This window comes from Pseudonaja textilis, chromosome 8 (assembly GCF_049901715.1).
Source record: "Pseudonaja textilis isolate UNSWEBS1 chromosome 8, rPseTex1.2, whole genome shotgun sequence".
NCBI classification, from domain to species: Eukaryota; Metazoa; Chordata; class Lepidosauria; order Squamata; family Elapidae; genus Pseudonaja; species Pseudonaja textilis.
Window position 1 is genome coordinate 29,825,720 of NC_141997.1, and position 14,679 is coordinate 29,840,398.

The 14,679-nt window shown below is 39.5% G+C and overlaps 1 protein-coding gene across 3 annotated transcripts in view; it reads right to left on the minus strand.

The window, feature by feature from the left end:
• TMTC4 (transmembrane O-mannosyltransferase targeting cadherins 4) overlaps window positions 1-14,679 on the minus strand; it is an 88,989-nt gene that overhangs the window by 50,085 nt on the left and 24,225 nt on the right. For all 3 annotated transcript variants that reach the window (XM_087937923.1, XM_087937921.1, XM_026708396.2), the window contains exons 5-9: window positions 11,304-11,391; window positions 5,538-5,635; window positions 3,525-3,617; window positions 1,139-1,300; window positions 161-363 (exon numbers count right to left, since the gene is read on the minus strand). In XM_087937923.1, coding sequence (XP_087794049.1) covers window positions 161-363; window positions 1,139-1,300; window positions 3,525-3,617; window positions 5,538-5,635; window positions 11,304-11,391 — 644 coding nt within the window. The remainder of the gene's footprint in view (window positions 1-160; window positions 364-1,138; window positions 1,301-3,524; window positions 3,618-5,537; window positions 5,636-11,303; window positions 11,392-14,679) is intronic.

The following is a 14,679-nucleotide window of genomic DNA, read 5'->3' on the forward strand; positions in this document are numbered from 1 at the left end:
GATGGCCCAAATTAGGAAAGTACTGCTATAAATATTTATTGGCACTGTATTTGCTAAAAAAATATTGATTCCACAATTCCACAAAGAGGAGTGGTGGTAGATGTCATGCAATAATGTCTTACCAACTCAGGAGAACCATAACGTGTTGACCCGAATTTACCTTCTCTTCTGGCCATCTTTCGAGCCCAAAGCTTGACACGCCAGCACAATTAGGCACAGCCAAAGAAGCACCAGAGCAATTATTCTCCAGTCACTGGCTGATTTAATAAGGGGTACGCAGCCCATTGACCAATCAAAACAAAGCCACCAGGGACACAGCAACAGCCAAGCATTCAGAGAATAGTAGTAATTATAATTTACAGCCTGTCAATGAAAGGGAAAAATATATGTATGTATGTATGTATGTATGTATGTATGTATATATATATATATATATATATATATATATATATATATATATATACATATATATATATATATATATATTTATATATATATAAAACAGCTTGTGGATATATCAAAAACAGAGAAGGGAATTAACATTTCACCAATGAATCTGAATTTCAAGGAAACATCTTCAGCTACTTAAACCAAATCGAACACAAGAGACTTCACAGAGATTCAACCAGCTGGTGAAATGTAAGTAACATAATGTTATCTCTGTGTGAGCAGAATTACCTTGCTGGTCAAGATGATTTCTCTTCCTTGGGAGGTTAGGAAATAATGTATGTGTGAATCACAGGCCACCATGGAAAGTTTAAAATTCAAGATGGCTGTTGTGACCACACAACTGGAACCAGGCCTCTTGTGTATATGTTATTAAAAGGGGCACAGATTCCATCTGGGGATGACACCTCTGTTTTCTTTGATTTCAATCCCTCCTCCTTGTTTTGGCCTGGAATGAATTTATCAATCACATGAGATCCTGGTCCACCCAGCCTCATTACAGTCTATTTTGATCAGCAACCATTTCCAAGATCTCTGCTATACGTATTTTTCCCAAACTATTATTAGCATGGATGGAGCTGAACAGGGAACTCAATTTATACAGCATATTCACTGTGCAACTACTCTGTGCCGCAGTCTGACTTTTTGTACAATCATTAAGGTTGGCAAAATCCCATATTTTCCAGCTTACCCTTACAAACGGACTGGCTGCAAATGAAGCTGGGTTATCCACTTCTGTAAATGCTGGAGGTCCTGTGCCCATAATTTGCCAGCGGGCGTATAGAACAGTGGCTCCTCCAGATAACAAAAGAGTAATTCTGAAAAGAAGTCCTTTTCTAAACACCGCTAGGTTCTTTGAAGAAAAGGGAAATAATAATTATGAAAAAAAGAAAAGAAATCGAAGTTGTTAACTGCCTTTTACTCTTAAAGGTAGAAACGGAGCAGATAAGTATGCACAGACTGGGTAAGAATGAGAAACGTTAACTGGCTCCCATTAAAAACAATTGTAACAGCCATTAAAACAACTGTGGGAGAATAGCAATAGTATTAGACATGTATACCGCTTCACAGTGCTTCATAGCAATGGTGGAATTAATTTTTTTTTACTACCAGTTCTGTGGGAGAGGTTTGGTGGGCGTGGCAGGGGAAGGATACTGTAAAATCTCCAGTCAGAGGTGGTATTGCTGGTTCTCCGAACTACTCAAAATTTCCTCTACCGGTTCTCCAGAAACTGGCCAGAACCTGCTGAATACCACCTCTGCTTCATAGTCCTCTCTGAGTGGTTTACAAATATCAGCATATTGCCCCCAACAATCTGGGCCCTCATTTTACCGACCTCAAAAGGATGGAAGGCTAAGTCAACTTCTGAGCTGGTCAGGATCAAACATATAATAACAACCATCTGAACATGATACAGCCATCTTGCATGCTCCCCATGGGATCCCCAAGGTTTTTGGACAAACCGTGGTTTAATTGCTTTCCAGAAAGCTGGAAGCATAGATGGTTTGGATCATGGCCCAAATTACATTCCTTAGCTGTACAAGAATAATGAATAAAAGATATTGATAATACAATTCCTCATTATAGAAACATCTATGTAGTGTTACTGCTGGTTGAATTTATGTTTGATTATGTTTATAGTACTGTACCACAATAGGAAAATTTAAGAAATAATTCTATAAATGCCAATGCTTATCTATTTCACAAGCTTAATAATGAAATAAAGGATTCCACTTTTACTGAAATCAACAAAGAAGACTTTTGGAAAGAAATTTGGTGGAAATACTGTATTTGGCTAAAGTTTTTTTAAAAAATTATTTAACATTACCTTCTACATCAGAGTTGGTATTCAGCAGTTCTGGAGAACTGGGAGCGGAAATTTTGAGTAGCTCAGAGAACTGATGGTAACCTTCCCCCAGGAGTGGAGAGGGAATGGAGATTTTACAGTAGCCTTCCCCTGCTATGCCCACCAAGCCACACCACCAAGCCATGCCACCCCCACCAACCCACCCCCACCAAACCAGTAGTAAAAATTTTTGAATCCCACCATTGTTCCACATGTATCGATACACTTATTTTGAATATGTCAATGTGAAAGTATACAAATCTCTATATAGTATTGCCATTGCTTTAACTGTTCATAATTTGAAAAAAGTATATCTTTACAATTTTGATAGATATTAAAAATATTTATAACTGTCATGTAACAGAATTCAATAGTAGTCTGGAATGTATTTAGTTTTTTTTTATTTTATTTGACAGAGAATATTATTGGTGTTTAGTATTTGACATTAATAGTATTCTATAATGTTTTGAATTTGTTAGATGACATGCAATCCTTTATGACATCTGGCAGTTATGTGATACTACTATTCACTGTGTTTGATAACTGAGAAAACAAATTAAACAAGGAAGAAAGCCAATATTACAGTTAACAGTCAGGTTTCAAAAGCTGTGGACAGATGTCACATTAAAGCTTTGATATGATACTTAATTTGGTGTTTTATAAAAACATTCAGCCATATATAATGTTTATTTTTTTTTTTTACTGTTTATTAAACTTGCCCCCTATTGGTCATACAATATGATTGAAGTGTGAGGTAAAATAAAATATGCAGTGCTGTCAGATCTTTTGGTGAGAATACAAGTCACTTAAGTGAAATGGTAATGTAGAAATTTGATGAAAACAAACAATTTATTGCATGCTAACATTCTCTACCAAAATCAAAAACTACTAACAATGGAAGCAAATGGTGATAGATAATGGCCAATGGAATTCAATATGAACTAGACTTAGAATTGCATATGGGCGCAAAGGGACTTGAGACTGGTTGACCCTTCTCTTGGTCTCGGTCTGGTCATCTTTTACGGAAAGGCAGTTGTGCCCAACAGTTTTCCTTCCCCATAGCTTCTTGCAGGCAAGGCAATCAGTTGTGTGATGGCATGCGAGCTGCCAAGGGGCGGGAAGCATTGTCCTGACTTCTGACCCTAATGGGCAGAGGCCATTATAGTCATAACTCAAGGACTATCTGTATCTCACACAATATCTTATTCAATCTAAAAACAAAGGGACTTACCTCTACTGACTTGTCCTTATGAAGTATCTTCAAAACAACTTCCAAAATATTGAGCCTGTTGATCATGACAGCATCAAACAGAGCATTTAAACCCTAAAAACACAGAGAACCAAGTAAGAACGAGAGAAAGAATATATACAGTATATCTTCTTTGTATGTATGTATGTATGTATGCATGGATGCATGCATCTGACATTCATATATATATATGTGAAAGAAGATATATATACCGGTATATATCTGGAGTAAAAAGAAAATCTGGAAAAAGAGTGGAACTTTTGAAATATCCAGTATTTCCTATCTATGAACATTTCACAGTACGTTTATTAAGCATTTTTCTGAGACACTTTTTTGGTAAGCATTCTCCAAAATAATACAAATTATGTTATATGATTTCAATTATTTGTATGCACATGTGTCCGGGTGCACGAGATTATCCCAAAATAAAATCAACTTTATTTAGTGGTGTTTAGCATTTGGTAAATACGCAGCCTCATTTTCAGCAGTATAAAAGTTGTGAAGTCCAATCCATTTATCTATAATCAGGAATGTCCTGTTGATTTTAGTGGGACTTACTTTCAGATGACACAGGAGAGAACAGTAGTTTTAAAGTGGTAGGTAAAAATCCACAACTTTTGTAGCAAATTGAAACGGATATTCAGGAAGACTCTCTTTTATCCAGTATTAACGGCCCACAACGTATCTGATAATCCAGTTAAATTCTGTATATGACCGTAAAAACTCTGAGCTCTGATACATAATATGGGAATATTCCCCATTTTGCAGGAAAATCATCTTATACATTTGTCTTGAGGAATTTAACAAATTCCAAACATATTTTTGTTTACAATTTTACTTTGGAGGAAATGGCAGTTCCACACAGACCTGCACAAGTGTGGTTTATTTCAATCAGTTAGCAAAAAAAGTTTGATCCTAGTTTAATCTAAATTTGGATAAACAAATAACAATTTCCCAAATCTGCAAATAATATAAAGGACCTGACTGCTGTCACATAAAAAGCTTTCATTCTCTTCAAAAGTCATAATTAATAAATCATTATTTAGCAATGGGGGTCAAGAGGTTAGTTGAGACCATGAGGTGATACTGATTTACTGTGGATTGGTGCTGTGCTCAGTTGCCACTATGTGCTTATTATATTGTTATTTTATATTGTGTATTTTTTAAACTCTATCTTAGCTGCATAGAGTTGTGATTTTAAATTGATTAAAATATACAATAAATCCATAATTCTTTGAATAAATAATCTGAACTAAAGCAAAATACAAATGCCTTGGATTAACCAGTAAATTGCTGATTCTGAATTCTGGATCATTCTGGAAATTGATCCTGGCATTATTAGAAAATATTAAATAATGGAAGACTAACTCACACACACACACACACACACACACACACAAAACTGATAGATGAATCCAGTCATTTGTGACTTGTAAATCATTAATTATATTACAGCATACTAATATCGATAATAGAAATATAGGTATAGAGATATATTTCCCAGCAATGCAAGTTTGGTACAATGTTTTATAATTTAATGTTCAACATCCTAAGAAAAAACATTTTTCTCTATATATCAAAATTTTTACATTTTTGACACGCACTGTCAAATCTCATAAAATATGCTTAAATTATTTTTGTTTCACTTCAAATCATGTAACCCAAATACAGATGATGAGATGAATGCACTTTTTTGAACCATATTAATATACATTTGAAAATGTCCATAATTTTCCCGAAAACCCAAACCTTTGTCAATATAGCCAAACCATAATTAAATCAAATTATGGTTTAGTGCAATGTCTGGTCACTCATGACAGCAAGAATAATAATGAATAAGAGGAAGCAGAAATGTACCTTTTGAAAATATTCAGAGCAAAAGAAAGCTTGCTGAAATTGTCAGAAATCCTGAGTAATATGGAAATACAGGAAGTGCATCTGGGTACAACACCGTTGTTACCACTGAACTGAGTTGCGAAGAAATGTTAAAATTACCAGTACTGTGACTCCTTGTTCTTTGCACAGCATCGCCATAGTGCCAAGGAGTGCACTCAGCAAAACCCAACCGATGGAGAACTGGGTTCCTTCTTTATCTATCAATTTTAAAAGAAAAGACAAGAGAGAGAAAAATGACAGTCCATACCAAGGGTGTCAAACTTGGGATTCCCGGGCCGGATGAGTCACGTGCTACAGTGGTGGGATTCAAAAAAAATTACTACTGGTTTTGTGGGCATGGTTTGGTGGGTGTAGCACTGCTTGGTGGGCATGACAGGGGAAGGTTACTGCAAAATCCCATTCCCTTCCCACCCGACTAACCTGCTTTCCAGCTCCGTTCTCCTGTGCAAGGCAACAAAAGAAGTCCTAGCCAATCAGCTGGGACTCGTGAGAGCGAATAGATGGGGGAGGGGCCAGTCAGTGGTGGTATTTGCCGGTTCTCCAAACTACTCGAAATTTCTGCTACCAGTTCTTCAGAACTGGTCAGAACCTGAATACCACCTCTGACGTGCTGGCCACGCCCACCCCATTTAGTGAAGGGGGAAGTTGCAATATGTCACATGACGATGTGATGATATGAGTTTGATACCCCTGATGGTGGTTTTTTCAATGATGTTTTTTTTCAATGTTTAAGTGTTTTAAAAGCACTTTCAGTGTGTGTGTTTTCCTTTGAGAGTGTACATTCACCTTTATTATATATTTTATTTTTTATCTTTTTATGGTTTATTTAAAAGCAGCAGAAAAATAAAAAAAGATGTTTTTTTCACTTTTGTACACTAAATGCCCCACTGCAGATGTCTAAAGGACATGGTTCTCTCATAATGTGCTTAATATTTTGGACCCAAGTAGACAACACGTTGGCTTGCTTTAAAATTTATTTTAAAAACAGCCACTGTCCCTGACTTGGCTACTTCCGCAGAATGGATTTCTAACTTCTGAACTGCATTCCTAAGCAAATCCACCTGAACTATCTTTACTTACTGCCATCATAATAAGGAAGAAAGATAGTGGCAATACGTTGATCCTAAACTGATACGTTAGACCTCAATACCTCAATAGATGTAAGGTCTAGATAATTCCATTGCCCTAACCTTTTAGTTCATGCAAAATAGATGTACTTTTGGAGAGTAATTCATGAGAAATATAAGAGTTTCTTTTTTCAGATCTTTGCACCCAGGACCAGCCTGCTTGCTCCATGCTATCACACGGTTTGAAGAAGCTGGGTGCCCTTATGGTTAAGATTGAAGACATTTTGCTTTTTAAATCCATCGATATGAGTCAATCAATCCAATAACCTGTAATATTTTCATTGCCAGCATATTCTATAAAAACCAAGATATATGTTGCAATACTCGAAAACAATAAATGTAGCTTTTACATCTCAATCTTCAAAAAAGTAAAGCAACCAAAGGAAATTGCCAATTATGACTGCAAAGATACACACATGCCAAGTGTGTTAATCAGTTTAATGAAGCACACATTCTACAACTATGCTGTTTCTCCCACCATGATCTCCTGTCAGAGAATGGAATTCATTTGTGGTTGGCACCTGAACCTAGTTTAAACTGGTACACCATATTGTGGGAAGGCATTCTGCCACCCTCAGCAGATGGTCACAAACTTAATGTATGCCAAAGATTTGCAGCAAGCATTTTGATTCCTGTTTCAAGCACTACAATGCCCACAAGTGCTTCTGTTATTTTATAGAAGAAATCTAGCTTATGTAATTTGATTATATTCGTACTGTAAGGAATTTCTAGATTTACTCTACCTTTCAATGAAGTTGTTCCTGAGACAGAGGTCTATAGGTAGTCCTTGACGTGTGACTATAATTGAGCTCAAAATTTTTGTGGCTAAATAAAACATTTGTTAAGTGAATTTTGTCCCATTTTGCGATCATTTGTGTAACGGTTGTTAAGTGAATCACTGCAGCTGTTAAGTTAGTAACACAGTCAGAAGGTCACAAAAAGGGATCACATGACTCTGGGACACCGCAACCGTCATAAATATGAGTCAGTTGCCAAACCCCTGAATTTTGAGCACACGTTGTCTATGGCAGGGGTTGCCAACCTTTTGGACCTCAGGGACCACAAAACTCATAATTTTAAATCCTGCGGACCACTAATATGAATTTTGACTGACGCGGGCTTGCTGACATTGGTGGGAAAGTCGATCCCATATTCCAGAGCTGCAGTGGTCACAGGACTGGCCCTTTGGTCATCACAGAGCACCTCCTCCAATCCATGGTAGGCCAGTGCACCCAGGTAGAGGAGCAGCTGCTCCGGGATGACCAAAGGGCCAGTCCTGTGACTACTGCAGCTCTGGAATATGGGACCGACTTTCCCACCAATGTCAGCAAGCCACCCCGGGGCAGATTTCTCTCCCCTGCCATTGGTTTTACCTTCCAGTTCCAGCTGGCGTGGCTACTCAAGGTAAAGTTTGTATTCAGCCGAAGAGTGTGGGCCAGCGAGTGGGCGGGCCATGAGGACGGCACAGCCTTGTGTTTCCACGAAGCCTGGATTAATTGCTTTTGGGGGTGGGTTTCTTTGGGGGGGACATTTCTCTGAAGACCACCAACATTTTCTCACAGACCATCAGTGGTCCCCAGCCCACTGGTTGGCGACCACTGGTCTATGGGGTACTCTAAGTTTGAAAAACGGACATAAGTCGCTTTTTTCAGTGCCTTTGTAACTGCACAGTTGCTAAATGAACCGTTGTAAGTTGAGGACTACCTGTATTTAGATTGCAAGCTCGGCTGAATATCCATATCTGAAGCCTCTTACTATGTTGAACATCTGTAACTTGCAGTCTAAACAGACTTCAAAACAGGCAGTCCTCAATTTACAACCCTCCACATAGCAACCGTTCAAAGCTACAACTACAATGAAAAAAGTGACTTACAAGTGTTGCAGCATCCCCAGTCACATGATCAAAAATTCAGATGCTTGGCAACTGGCATGTACTTACGACAGGTCCTCATTTGCAACCGTCCCAGCTGGCTTCTACAAGCAAAACCAATGGGAGAAGCTGAATTCACTTAACAACCTCATGATTTACTTAACAATTGCACTGATTTGCTTAACAATCAGGATTAAAAGGTCACAAAATTGGGTGGGACTCATTGAACAACCATCTTGTTTAACAACAGAAATTCTGGTCTTAAATGTGATTGTAAGTTGAGGACTACCTCTACTTCACTTGTTTTTAAAAAGAGTTAGATTTTTTTTTAAATCAGTTTTTAATCTATTTAAATCATTTAAAAAAAAATTCCTTGACTTGACAATAGGGTAACCAGAAAGAGAGCAGGACATCCGAGGACAACTCTGATCTTTACCGGTGTGTTAAGGATCATGTTTAAAATAATGTGATTTTTTATTCCATTTTAATATCATTTTGAATGAATGAATGAATGAATGAATGAATGAATGAATGAATTCTTTATTGACCAAGTGTGATTAGACACACAAATAATCTGTCTCGGTGCATATGCTCTCAGTGTACATAAAAAGAAAAGATACATTCATCAAGAATCATAAGGTACAACACTTAATGATAGTCATAGGGTACAAATAAGCAATCATTTTATATTTTATAACATTAAAATAACATTACATTATTTTAAGATGTTACCATTTGGGCCATGCGATAACAACAATGAAGAAGAATGAAAGAAAACCCCACAGCTATTTTCTTCATCATTTGCAAGCACTATAGATTGGAAGTTTGTTTGGGTTGGCTAGCTCCTCCCGATGAAAATAATGCTGCATCCTTCCCCCCGCCCTCAAAATCACAAAACTGAAGCAAGCAGTTTGTTCCCTCCGTTTGCAAAGGGGGGGGAAGGGGGGGAGCATTATTTTTGACTGCTAGAGGGAGCTATCACAGTCACAGCTTCCTCTGCTAGCATCAGTGTTAAAACGCTGCTTTGGCTTTGTCTTTTGTTTGACCCCTTGCACAGGTGAGGGAAAGAGGGCATGGAAAGAGGTTGAGAAAGACATCAAAGGCTGGCTTGGTACTGCTTAAGCATTAATACTAACTACAGCTGAAAGTCTAGTTGCCATGTGGAAAACTGGAAAGAAGAGACTGGGAGGCCCACCTTCCTCCAAATAAATAAGAGAACCCTAGGGATTCCTATCTCTCCCAGCACCAAGTCTGAACCCAACGTTTATTTTCTAGGCAAGGCGAGGAGTCAGAAAACACAGAATAGGAAAGCTCAAAGCAGCCTAAGACATCCTAACCAAATGTTTGTACACCATATAATGCATGGGTACATAAAATGCATGCTACTGATGATATATATGGACGTCTAAAGGTCCAGCTTTAAGGTTTGTGGACTTCAGCTCCTAGAATTCCCCAGCCAGCTTGGGGAAATTGAGTCCACAAGTCTTAAAGTTGTTAAAAGTCTTAAAGTTGCTAAAATTGGACACGCATACCCCGGGTTTAAAGCCTTGTCCGCGCAGCATTCCTAGAGTTAATTGGCTTCTTTAAAACAGTATCAGCATGGAAAAGTGGTTGGTTTTGTCTATGTTTAGAAACTAAGCAGGTTTCAACTTGGTTATCATTTATTGACATTCCAGGACTACATGCTAGACTGGAAATTAAAAAAAAAAACTTCCAGAAGAAAGAAAGAAATGGTAAAATATTTCTATGAGGCTGATCAAAAAAAATGGCATTGCAACAATTACAAAGAGTGTAAATCGACTCAAAGGTGAAAACAAAATATAACTGAAGTTTTCCCCAAACATAGGAAAAGTTTTAATTGCAGAAGTTCTGAAAAATCACGTGTAATTTCTATGTATAATAGTGCAAATTTATTTTGGCTCCTGGTTGCCTAAATTTCCAAGATTCTTCCAATCAGTCATTGAAATTGAAAATGAAAAAATCAAGGCTGTCACTAATTAAAATACTGTTAACTCATATGTGTCATGCCCCCCATCAGAGCCTGAATCTGCAGAGGAAGATGAGTCAGAACTGAAGAAGATGGAGATCAAGGGGGCGGCTTTGTTGGCTTGGGAGGAAAATGGGGAGGAGCAGGCCCAGTCAGACCAGGGCCTTTCAGGATTGGGACGGCTTGTAGGCAGGGAGTAAGGGCAGGGGGGAGGGCAGGATGACCAAGAGAGGCTAAGGAGTGAACATGAGAGACAGAGCTCAGGCGATGAGCAAGGACCAACCCGCTCCTGATCCTCGAGCACAGAGAGTGGAGAGAAGGTGAGAACAGGGCAGACTGATGCGACTACTCGGGAGGAGACTGCCCTGCTCCTCTTTACAAGGCACACCTGGAGACTGAGACTTAAGGAGATGCTGTGGGAAGGGAACAAATGCTAAATTCCTGGAGTGTTGAGTGCCAACGTTTGACCTTTCCTGGATTCCTTGCATTCTTTCTGGATTTCTTGCTTTGCAGCCATGGTGCTCACAGCGTTGGGCTGGATTATTTGCAGCTTGAGGTGTGTGTGTGTGTGTGTGTGTGTGTGTATGTGTGTGATCACTTTGCTCTGGGACTTGCCAGAAAACGTGGGAGCATTTGGTGAAATTCGGAGCAAGAAAGGGGTGGTCTGAACTGCCAGCTGCCCGTGTTACCTCTGTGCAAGTGCCCTGGTTCGTCACAATGCAGGCGAGTTGGGAATGGAGATGAGACAGACAAAGCAACATTTTGGACAAGCTGATTTCTGAAAAGAAACCATTCCCTGGTCTTCAAACTCAGGCGTTATGTTCATGTTTATCGTCCGCTGGCATAGCCTACCCAAAAATGTTAAGGAGGAAAGTACTTACTCTCTTTAAATGCTTTGCAGTAGCCAAGAAAAGATAACAGGAAAAACAGGGCACATAAGAGGTCTGCTCTGCCAACGATCCCTGCAATCTTAAAATGGAAAGGAAGAAGAGTTCAAGGTTTAGTAAACAAGCCTCTTACCCTCCACTCGGACAGCAACAGCCTTTTAATTTATAAGTAGTCCTCGACCTAGAACAGTTCATGTAGTGACCATTCAAAGTTACAACGGCACACAAAAAAGGTGACTTTTGATCATTTTTCACACTTACGACCTTTGTGGTATCCCCATGTTCACCTGATCAAAATTCAGATGCTTGGCAACTAGTTCATACTAGTACACATTGCTGTGTGCCAAGATCATGTGATTCCCTTTTGTGACCTTCTGACAAGCAAAGTCAATGGGGAAACCAGATTCACTTCCTACAATCTGGTTACTAACTTATCAACTGCAATGATTCACTTAAGAACTGTGGCAAGAAAGGTCGTAAAATGGGGTCATAAAACTCACTTAACAAATGTCTCACTTAACAACATAAATTTTGGGCTCAATTGTTTTTGTTAAGTTGAGGACTACCTCTTATACAACCATCCATACCAGAGTTCTGGGCAAAGTTGTGCCAATTTAATCAGAGCTACACTAGACTGAGAACCTTTTCATTTCAGTATGAGTTAATGAAAGGCTTCACCTCCTCCCTAGGTCACCCTAACTCTACCAAGAAGTAGAGAGAGGATACAACAGTTTGCAAAATCCAAAACCCCCTGCAACTATGAAACACGTTGGGGCTCCATTTTAAATTTTATATACCAGAGGCCCTAGGCCCATGACGGCGAACCTATGGCATGTGCCACAGGTAGCACGCAGAGCCATTTGTGCCAGCACGCGAGCTGCAGGCAAATTTACTTCACTGCGTGCCTCACAGCTGATTTTCAGCTGATTTGAGGCCTTTTTCAGCCTCCAGAGACTTGAGCAAGGCTTCTGCATATTGAAATGCAGGCTGAAAACTAGGCCTATTTCATCACGCCCTGTTTTTCCGGAAATACTGGAAGTGATGAAACGGACCTAGTTTTCAGGCTGCAAAGCCTGCAGAAGCCTTCCTCAAGCTTCTGGGAGACCGAAAAGGCCTCAAACCAGGCTAAAATCAGCTGTAAGGTGCAGTGCAGGTAAGGTGGTAGTGGTGGTGGATGGAGATTGCACCTGCATGCGTAGGGGGTGGGGGTGGGGCGCATTGTCTTCTGGATTCTGGCATGAGAGTGCACGCACAATTTTTGGCACAGGAGTCCAAAAAGGTTAGCCACCGCTGTCCTAGGCAATGTATGTATCTTCCTCACAAATATGCAGTGAAGTGTGAAATGTGTAACATTTTTATGGAAGATTAGTTTGTTAATAATGAAAAATGTATACCAACTAACCCAATATTAGAAAAGTCTCAGAAGTTCAACATTAATTTTGTTTTCATTTGATTACCCTTTGCAAATGTGTGCAAGAAATCTATATATTGTTTTAAAATATTTGTGTGGGTTTATGTGTGCTTGTGTGTTCATAATAAAAATAATAGCCGTATATTTTTATAATAGGTTCTCAAGAATGATTATACACAGTAGTTCTCAATTTACAACAATTCATTTAGTGATCATTCAAAGTTACAACGGCACTGAAAAAGTGACTTATGACTGTTTTTCAGTCATGACCATTGCGGCATCCCCATAATCAAGGGTGGGATTCTACGGGTTCTGTCTGGCTCTGTAGAACCGGTAGCTCTGAAGAGCAACAGAGATAGAGCCGGTTCTGTGTCTGCTGCTGTTTTGGCCCACCCGCCCGCCCAGGCTCTTACCTGACCTTTATTTCCTGCTTTTTCAACCTCAGCTGCTTTGCGTGGCACAGCTGCGGTTGAAAAAGCAGGGAAAAAAATGCTTTTTCAACTGCTGCGCACCCATGCACAGTGCTGCTCAGCTGCCCAGGCAGCAAGCTGATGATGATTCACACGTGTGCATGCGCGCAAAGCACGCATGTGCACGCAAATCGTAAATCACTGAATTGGTAGTTACACCGGTCGGATCCCACCCCTGCCCATAATCATGTGATCAAAATTCAGATGCTTGGCAATTGGTTCATATTTATGAACTTTGCTGTGTTCCAAGGTTCAGTGTTCACCTCTTTTGACCTTTCTGACAAGCAAAGTCAATGGGGAAACCAGATTCACTGAACAACTGGGTTACTAACTTATCAACTGCAGTGATTAACTTAACAAATGTGGCAAGAAAGGTCATAAATGTAAGTTTGGGGCAAAACTTACTTAAGAAATGTCTTACTGAACAACATAAATTTTGGGCTCCATTGTAGTCATAAGCTGAGGTCTACCTGTAGTTTTTGAAGATCAAACTCAGATTCACAGAATAGAAGGGCTGGAAGATACATCTTAGAGACCATCTAGCCCAATTTCCTACCTTTGTAGGAATTTGCTCTTAGAGTAAGTGAGATAATAATGTTGCTTATGCTCTGAGTCAATTTTCTCTAACTGGGGTGATGTCCAAATGTGTATTCTTCAGCTCTCAAAACTTCTCTTCTAGCTTGGGAGAGGGTGAGGGATCAAGGTTGTGAAAGGATACTCAAGGATATCAGAAAAATTTCCAACGGAGGACAAACTTACCACGATTTATCCTAGGACATTTTTTTTCTTGAAAACCTATCCCACGTGCCCTTTAAAAGTATTTTCTAGTGCCCGTGGCAATATCAACCAATAGTGGCATGAAACCACTGAGAGCCATTTAAGCAATCGCATGGCATGGAATGACTGAATTGTGTAGCCTGGCTATAGTCAACCATCAGAGGGAGAAGACAAATCCTTCCTCTCAACAATATTCTGAGGAGAGAAGTCATGATGTTTTCCCTTCAAAACACACCAGGGAGGAAATCGTGAACTCAGAGATGTCTACTGGAAGACTGGAATTTCTTTATGAGGCACAACCCACCCTTCTTTGGCCATTTCCTATACTTTTGAGAAACAGCCTGGAGGACACGAGGGAGCATTCAGGAGACCTCAATGTCTGTGAATGTTTCCCTCTCCTCACGTGCATCTTTGTAAAATCATCATAAAAATTGGAATCTCGCAAAAACCAAAAAAGCGTAGGTCTACCACCCACACTGTGTAGTGTGTTACTAATATGTACAGGCCTCACATGCAGGCTCAAGAACAAATGCACCCTCTTGGTTAACCTGCTCTGATTTTACTCTTGCACAAACTCTCCTTGACCTCCCACACTGACTGACAGCGACATGTGTCACTGTTTAACCACAGGATCTTCATCCGATCTGCACCCCCAAGAGTTGCAGATTTCAGAGTCACGACACTTTCTCAAATAGGAGATCCACACTCTACC